Genomic DNA, 9,061 nt, shown 5'->3' on the forward strand with positions numbered 1-9,061 from the left:
CTTTTGCCTAGTCCCCGCCCCCGACCACTCCCCGCCCCCTCCGCCTTCTCCCTTCAAAGAACACCACGTCTACAATTGACAACTCACCCGGAAGTTTCCGCTGCCGGAGCCAGGTCACTTCCGGGTCGTCGTCTCCGCTTCGTTCCTCTCCTTTTTTTTTTCTTCGGCCACGCCGCAGGTGGGAACCGGCTTACATCCGGCTCCCTTCGCAGGTGAGGTTGGGGTGCGACGCCCACCTTCGCTAGGCCTCGGGCGAAGCCGACGCTTTGATCTCACTTTCCTTTCTCGCTTCTCGCTTTTCAGTTCACCCTTCAGCGCTTGCGGCCGAGAGATGTTGCTGAGGAGCTGGCAGGGCCCCGGAGCCTCCCTCAGGTTGCCGGCTGCGGCGCTGCTGCTGCTGCTGCTCAACCTGGGCTGGTCTGTCCGCGCCTCGGAGATCACCTTCGAGTTGCCAGATAACGCCAAGCAGTGCTTCTATGAGGAGATCGTGCAGGGCACCAAATGTACCCTGGAGTTCCAGGTAAGGGCGCCTCGCACGCCAGACAGGCCCTTGTCTCTCGTGAGAGCTGTCTTTTAGTTGCCTGCCTTTGGGTTATGCTAGAATACAGTAGTACCTCAGGTTAAGTACTTAATTCGTTCCGGAGGTCCGTTCTTAAACTGAGACTGTTCTTAACCTGAAGCACCACTTTAGCTAATGGGGCCTGCTGCTGCCGCCGGTCCGCCAGAGCACGATTTCTGTTCTCATCCTGAAGCAAAGTTCTTAACCCGAGGTACTATTTCTGGGTTAGCGGAGTCTGTAACCTGAAGCGCCTGTAACCTGAAGCGTATGTAACCTGAGGTACCACTGTAAGTGCTGTGGTGTAATTAGAGGCAGGTGTGGGTGGCGCTGTGGGTTAAACCACAGAGCATAGGGCTTGCCAATCAGAAGGTAGGTGGTTTGAATCCCCGCGACGGGGTGAGCTCCCATTGCGCGGTCCCTGCTCCTGCCAACCTAGCAGTTCAAAAGCACGTCAAAGTGCAAGTAGATAAATAGGTACCACTCTGGCGCGAAGGTAAACGGCGTTTCTGTGTGCTGCTCTGGTTCGCCAGAAGTGGCTTAGTCATGCTGGCCACATGACCCGGAAGCTGTACGCCGGCTCCCTCGGCCAGTAAAGCGAGATGAGCGCCGCAACCCCAGAGTCGGTCACGACTGGACCTAGTGGTCAGGGGTCCCTTTACCTTTACCTAGGCAGGCAATATTGTGATTTAAAATTACCCCCTAAAGCAGACACTGAAAAGCCAACGTCGAGCGGGGAGATCCACCTTCTTGTCTTCTTTTTTGCAGCTTTTTTTGTTTAGGTTCCTGCATTGCAGGGGGGTGGACTAGATGAACCTTGGGGACCCTTCCAATTCCACAATTCTGCGTTCCTGGCCGGAGGGGGGTGGGCGGGGCACAAATAGGGAATTCTTCCCTTTCTGCTGCTGCTTGTAAATGCCAACAGGTGGTTAAGGAACTCTCTTCCAGTTAACCGTGGTTTGGTTATTTCAGTTCTTGCATTTAACCTTCAAAAGAAGATAATATAAATGTTAACTGATATCTTTCCTTAAGAGAAATGTGATGTTTCAGTATCTCTCGGGTGTCTGTCTGTATCCACTCACCGTTTTATATTGTGCCTAAGGTTCTGTTTTATTTCTCTGTGTATGTTAATTTGTGAGTGCTCAGCCCTGAAAGGTAGCTATTAAGCAATTGAAATAAAAAAGGTGAAGTAATTGAAATAGTCAGATACTGTCTAAGATAACATGTTGAGATGTTTCAAAGTGAAGTTGTGGTCCTCTTGAGAGAAAAGACAGGTCCAGGTTTATTTAAATGCTTGCATGAGTAAAGGGCATATAACGCCAACTGCCTGTTGGAGTTTTGAGTGACTCCTTGGATCTCTCTGGTGCAGCTGCATCTGTTCAAAAGTAAACAGTAGCAATTTTTTTGGCTTTCAAACCATCAGATCTGGTGTCCTTCAATACTTGAACTATGCTGTGCATAGAAAAGAGAATAATATAACTTATAACTTATTAAATAAGTTAGAGTTAGGTTAAAGGAATGCAGTATAACTTACAGGACTGAAAAATATATACAACCAACTGTTACTCACATGGCCCAGTAAAATGCATCAATTGTTGGGTGTAATCCAATAAGAGCGTATGCGTTCTGGTGTGTTTCACACTTTTGACTACTTTCTGAAAACTAATGGGAAAGATTGCTACCATAAGTTATTTCTTTGTGTGCTGCCAAGGCAGAAACTTTGAAAGAATCAAGGAAGTTCAACATGTATTACTATTCCTGTTTTCTTTTTTAAGAAGCAGAGACATTGGAATATAAAACCTAAAGCCAGATTGCTACATTACTCCAGCTACCACTTCTCTGTAAAATGGCAATGAGATGGAGCAGTGGACAGCAGAGATCAGTAGTTAGGGGAGCAGTACTTAACCTTTAACCCCACCGCCCCCACTAGTGTTTCAGATTTGTGTTTCCATCTGAACCATGAGAATGAAACCCAGGGGTAGTGTGTCAAATAGTGTTTTCTGTTAAAGATGTTCACCAGGTGCGACCTAAAATGTCAAGCAATACATTTCTTTACCCAGCCTGAATGGTGAATCATCTCATCGTTAAATGGAAACAAAGGGAGCATTCCTTATTATGCAATCCTGCAACGCCAGTTCTGTGAAGCCACAGAACACTGACCTATTTGACAACTTTAGATTGCCATGCTACCTACTTCCTCATTCCTTCCACTCAGCAAGGTAGTACAGTGTTGTGCTTCTGCAAATCCCCCCACTGCTGTTTGGGTTGAGCAATTTTAGACCGTTATTCCCATATATCGAATTGACTTTACTGAGAGAATGTTTCAAATAAAGAAGGTTTAGGAGAATAGTGTTAAAGCAGTAAAATAGGTACCATCTCACTGGTGTCTTCCACGCATAGCTAATGTGGGGAATTAGTGTTATAAGTGGTCCCTTTTCTTGGCTCTCTTTATAGCTTAATACTCTTCTCATGCTGGAGCTGAACTGCCTTTAATAATTGTACCTGATGCTATGGGTTTCCCCCTTTCTTATGGAAGGATATTTTGCTAGGAAGGGTGATATGGCTGACTATTCTTTGTTTGTTCCGTAGGTGATCACTATAGTTTTCTTTGTTCCATAGGTGATCACTGGAGGGCACTATGATGTTGACTGCCGCTTAGAAGATCCAGACGGCGTTGTGCTATACAAAGAGATGAAGAAACAATACGATAGCTTCACCTTTACCGCATCCAGAAATGGGACGTACAAGTTTTGTTTCAGCAACGAGTTTTCTACCTTTACACACAAAACAGTGTACTTCGACTTCCAGATTGGAGATGATCCGCCTCTGTTTCCTAGCGAAAACAGAGTTACTGCACTTACTCAGGTAGTTACGCAACTGAGTATAAATATAAATTTAGACTTTAATTCTCATACCACCAATTAGAATTTTGAGTTTTGCTGCCTTTGGAAGACTTGGGCATTTGTCATAGCTTTACCATGCATTCCTAAGCCAAAGCTATTCAAAAGTAAGTCCTTTTGAATTTAATGGCGCTTATTTCCAGGTAAGTAGTTTTAGGATTCTGCAGCCTTAGTTATTCAACTGCTCCACTACTAAATAGTTGCTGTTTTTTGTCCCAGCAAGAGGGTGAGGAGTTGGACCACTGGGGTAGGAAAGAAATTGCTGCACAATATCAACATACCCTAGTGCTACTCAAGAAATATTTACTGTGCACAAAGTAGTCAGCCAGCCTATATGATACAAATAAGTATATGATGTCTTTATTTCTGAAGGCTTTCTGTCTTCACATAAAATCAAAACCTACATATTCAAATGTGGATATGTAATCAGATAAGCAGTAGTTGATAGCTTAATAGCTGAAAACGCTGGCAGCATTAAGATAAAATCAACAGTATAATTAATTTTAAGTGATGTAAAAATGGAGAACTGATTAAAATGGTTATACAGTAGTAAAATATGCAGGAACGAAAGAAGGAAAATGAACCATGGAAGGAGAAGGGGGGAAGTCGTTGGGATATTTAACAGTATGTAAAATGTTTATTTTGAGATGTATAATTAAAATCTTAATAAAAATAGTTATATAAAATGAAGCTTAATGATCTGAAAATGCAACATCCTGTATACCTTTTTCAATAAAGAGTACTCATCAGTCCTCTTTCTTTCTGTATCTAGATGGAGTCGGCATGTGTTTCGATTCATGAAGCTCTAAAATCTGTCATAGATTCCCAGACTCATTTTCGGTTGAGAGAAGCACAAGGCCGCAGCAGAGCAGAAGACTTAAACACACGGGTGGCTTATTGGTCAGTAGGAGAAGCCATCATTATTCTTGTAGTTAGCATTGGGCAGGTATTTCTTCTCAAAAGCTTCTTCTCAGACAAAAGAACCACCACAACTCGTGTTGGATCATAACTCATGTTGAGAACATGAGTTTGTAAAACCCACTGTTTGTAAAAATATGTATGTATATATACTGTTCTTCAAATAATTTCTAGTTACAAAGCAATGAAACATGGGGAACATTTTTAAGTACCTTTGCCCTTCTTAAAGTTGCAGAACACATGCTCCCTAAAAGCTGTGAGAGAAAATAGCTTTTAATGTATGATATATTGGTTTTCTCCTGCTGATATGTGCTGAGACATCTAAATTAAGGTTGCTTTTTAAAACAAAAATAAAAAACAACCTTTGAGACTACTTGGTAGGAGTACAGTGCTTTCAAGAAAATTCTTTGAATGATGATTTAGAAGATTGTCCATATTAAAAATGTGTGGCATTCAGATTTTTTTCAAGTTTGAAAAGTGGGGGAATATAAAGAAAAACAAATGTGGTTAACTATTGTCTCAGAGCCTTGTACTACACTGTTGTGATTTGCTATGGAAACTGGTCTCATTTTCTTGAAGAACCATTGGGGGGGCGGGGGGAAGAATGTGTGTCTTCTTTTACAGTACTAAATTTTAGGCTGAGAATTCCAGGGCAACCAGTTCTCTGTACAATGCAAAAAGCTGTGGGGGTTGTTATTTTTTGAATTTATCTTTTTAAATTAAACAAATGAGGAGACTGTCTTGTAATTCTGGAAGCTGGGTCTTTGAGCTTGTGGAGCTGCTTCATTTTTTTGAAGATCTGAAAGAGAACAGGCTGTGTCACAAATAATCTATAGTCTGTCCGTACCACTTGGAAACAAGAAGAGTAAACTAAAGTGCACTGTGTTTAATATATTGTGACTCAAAGCCAGTCTTGTAATCTCTTTACTACTTGGGCAGTCCATGGGACCACGTTGGCCTAAATGGTTTGAGAATTGTAACCTAAAATAAGTGGCTTATCAAGCAACATATGCACAATGCTGGACATGATTGTATGACACCTGTGAAAGCTTATTACATTTGCCTATTAAAGAATCTAAATATTGTTTTAAAAAACTCTTTCTTCTGGGTGTAATACAGTAATGTGACGCCTTGTCCTTGCTTCTACCACTTTGGAGTTAGAGGGCTGCATTGAGGTTCATGGGAGTTAGTTGCCAAATAGCTGGTATTCTTTCTGTATGCCTAACAGAGAACATCTTGCATACTCCTCTGTGTGTTCAAGGTTGCTTGAAACAACAGTAAAATGTGCAATCAAAGTATAAGTAACATTATTACCCCAATCATACAACACATCTATTTGAAAGTAAACCTAATTGATTTCACCAGAATTTGCTTTCATGTATTTATATTTTCTATTGGAGAATAAGGTTTGTTAGAAAGGATAAAGATACGTGATTCCCAGTGTTTGTAAGCATATGAATACCACTAAGCTCAAAAGCTTTACAAGCACAAAAATCTTATCTGTGTCGAATTGCCCTCTTATATAATGTTGACTCCCTCTACTTTACCATTGTAGATGTTAAGATATCAATCTTGGAAAAATACATGACAAAATCTCCTGTCTTTTAATGCTCTGTAAGAACAAAGACTATTGTCTTGAGTTTAAATGCTGATGTGGTATTAAAGGGAGGTGTGGATGTGATCTTAACACTGAGTGGTTCAACATCCAGTTTTTTAAGCTTCTTAGTTTGGTTAGTTACTGAAGCTGTTTGAAATGTCTACTTCACTACCACATAGTGTGCGGGTGTAGCTTTTTAGATACAACATTGATTGTGTATTAGTAGCAAGGAAGATCTCAGCGCTGTACTGGTTAAAGTCCTGCAGAAATAACTTGGTGTACAGTGTTTTGTCTCCCACTTGAGCTTGAGTAAAATAAATTTATTGACTGTACTTGTCTATTTCCTGCATCAAAACTCTACAATACTCTATTTCTGAAGACAGACATCCTGAATACAGTTTTCATAATAGAACGCTGACTCATGCTGAAATCCAACAATTGCTACAGTTGCCACTGCATGTTAGTGAAACATGTAAGAAACCCACACAGTGGAACAAGCAAAGACTGTTTGCAGGATCTGGCTGTAAATTGGGTGGAATCTTACAAAAATATATCTGTTGAAAACACAGTATGATACCCTTGTAAGTAGGCCAGCTGAGATCATTTCAGCCCCACTTGGTCCAGAAATCAGCCATTTACAACCACCTTGTTAACATGTACAAGATAGATGAATTTGAATAGTAGTCATCTAAAAATACTACAGTATTTATAAGTCTGCTATCTCCTGCTCTCTGATGTAAGCATGTGGTCTGAGTCTACACATGACTGCTGCCTAATACACTTGCAGGTGCTCTTACCTAATAATAATTCAACAGCACTTGTGCTGCAGTTTCCACAGCAGGTTCAAGGTGAGCCCCATATTGAATTACTGTAACAAATCCTATCTTGAAGCCACTTGTTGACATCCATTCATCTTGTGATACCACGGAGTACGCCTCCAGGAGTTACGGTAAGTCAAATCACTGCATTAGCAGCACCAAAGTGACCTCCCCGGGGCACAAGCCTGGCCAGTGTGTATGGAAGTCCTGGCTTGTCTAGATGATAACACCTCCCTTTCAGCCTCGCTGATGTGGTTGAAAGGAAAGCGCAGCAATACGTTTTGTGCCGGTTTGGCTGCAGGAGTTGCTAGAAAAATGTGTACAAGGCACCATCCAACCCTATTGGAGACTCCACTCCAAATTTGTGTAGCGGAGGTTTAGCATCAGAGTTTTTCTTCTCCTAGATGGGCTACCTTGCTTGGTTGATGAACTCTATCTGCCCCTTACTTCCCTCTACAAGCACGTGCAGAAACTGCTTTCTTAACCATTGGACCCACTATTGGCCTCATCTGCTCAGTTGACCAGAGCCTGTTTTTGGATGCAGGAGAAGTCCCTAAGATTTGAGACCCATCAGCTGTCCTCAACTGGTTTAGCTGGCTAGTCTGGACCCAACCAGTCAAATCTGCTCTGCCAAATATAAGCAAAAAGGGAAAGAGGTCAAGACATGTAATCAGGTATACAGCCAGAAGCACTCTGAGCCCATCATCAGGTCATATAAGCTGAAACCGATCTCTTGGAACTGCAGCAACCCATCACTTGGAACTGCAGCAACAGCAGAGGCAAGGTCACTCTGTAGTTGGCCAACTTGATTCTCAAAATGTCCAGCCAGTTGGTCACGGCAGCTCACTGAAGGCTCCAAGAGTCCTTCCCTCTATGGCAGTGGTTTTCAACCAGAGTGCCATGGCACCCTGGGGTGCCTTGAACCATGGTCAGGGTTGCAACGGGCAGCACTGGCCTCTGTCCCTCTTTCTTTCCTTCCCTCCCTTCTGATGCCCTCTCGTGTCTCTGCCTCCCAAAGGCTTGCACAGCCTTTTGTTGCAGCAGCCCTGGTTACAATGTGCTCCCCAGGTGAATGGTGCCTCTCGGGCTGGCCAAGAGGTGCTGGTTGCCAGGAGCTGAGGTGGTCTTGGAGTAAGCAAGCAAGCAAGCAGGCAAGGGAACCCAGCCAGCCAGTCTGTCAGCCCTTGCTGTTGGGAATGGATAGACAAGTGGGAGGCTGGGCAGACAGGCAGGCACTGCGCCCGCCGGCCTTGTGCTTGCTGTATGCAAGGCCTGCCTGGGAGCTGAGTGCCCAGTGCTGAAGGAGAGCCCGGCAGCACCCGCAGCTGCCTCCCGAGGTAAGGTGAAGGCCTCACGTTTGTCCAGTCTCTGTTAGGTCACTAAGTGACTCTGTTACGTCACTGGCTGCCACCACTGAAATGAGGGTGGCAGAGCTACCAAGATCTTAGTACCCAAGAAGTCTGTAGAGAAGGAGGCAGTCTCATAGGTATTTGGAGTGTAAGTCATTTAGGGCTTTAAACACCAGTCTGAGCACCTGAAATTGTGCCCCAAAATGAACTGGCAGCCAATGCATCTGTTTTAGAACAGGGGAACCCCACCAGTAATCTGGCTGCTGTATTTGGAGCCAATTGAAGTTTCCAAGTCATCTTCAACTGCAGCCCAATGTAGACAACGTTACAATAATCTATGAGACTTACTTGATCCCTAAAAGGTTTCTAAACAACTTATATTTAAAAACATACACTGTATATCCTATCAGATAGCATGCAAGAGCATTTAGCAGTCATCTGCAGTGGTGGGATCAGTTGCACCTGAGTAAGAGCAGTGTGACTCAAAATGTGTTGGGTTTACTGCTCTTGGTACACCTTTGAAAACTCCTCTTTGTCATCCATTCCTGCAGTTCCTATCTTTCCTTCCTAGAACTAAAAATGAACTGATTTCAGCATCAGTTGACAGCTTTCATTTCCAATGGCTTTCCCTCACATTATTTTACCACAACAGAAATATTCCTTTAATGTATGTATTATTCATGTTATAATGATGGCTTGAGTCAGAACCTACTACTATTACTACTATTATCACTGCCATTAACTACATGCTGTTTAGTGGTTGACTTAAGAAAAAAAACAAGCTCTGGCCAGAGGGTTACAAGAAGATGTCGAGACCACAAAGAAAGGGGAAGAGACACAGAAGCACAAGAGGAAGTGGGAAATTGTATATTTAGCAAATATTTGATGAGAGGGAAACTCCATGCGTTGCCTTCTGGAAATAA

At 42.9% G+C, this 9,061-nt stretch overlaps 1 protein-coding gene across 1 annotated transcript; it reads left to right on the forward strand.

The window, feature by feature from the left end:
- The first annotated feature begins 79 nt into the window (after window positions 1–79).
- TMED7 (transmembrane p24 trafficking protein 7) lies at window positions 80–6,303 on the forward strand. Its single transcript, XM_083464708.1, has 4 exons — window positions 80–212; window positions 304–520; window positions 3,176–3,421; window positions 4,229–6,303. The coding sequence occupies exons 2-4, from the start codon at window positions 332–334 to the stop codon at window positions 4,463–4,465; spliced, it is 672 nt and encodes a 223-aa protein (XP_083320834.1). The 5' UTR covers window positions 80–212; window positions 304–331; the 3' UTR covers window positions 4,466–6,303.
- Window positions 6,304–9,061: the final 2,758 nt, after the last annotated feature.

The sequence above is a fragment of the Podarcis liolepis genome (genome assembly GCF_965112155.1).
Source record: "Podarcis liolepis genome assembly, chromosome: 11".
In the NCBI taxonomy this organism is placed as follows: Eukaryota; Metazoa; Chordata; class Lepidosauria; order Squamata; family Lacertidae; genus Podarcis; species Podarcis liolepis.

Coding starts and splice junctions, on each gene's coding strand:
- TMED7 (XM_083464708.1), top strand. CDS start 332: ATGTTGCTGAGGAGCTGGCAGGGCCCCGGAGCCTCCCTCAGGTTGCCG. Junction 521..3,175: donor AATGTACCCTGGAGTTCCAG/GTAAGGGCGCCT, acceptor TTTGTTCCATAG/GTGATCACTGGAGGGCACTA. Junction 3,422..4,228: donor GAGTTACTGCACTTACTCAG/GTAGTTACGCAA, acceptor TTCTGTATCTAG/ATGGAGTCGGCATGTGTTTC.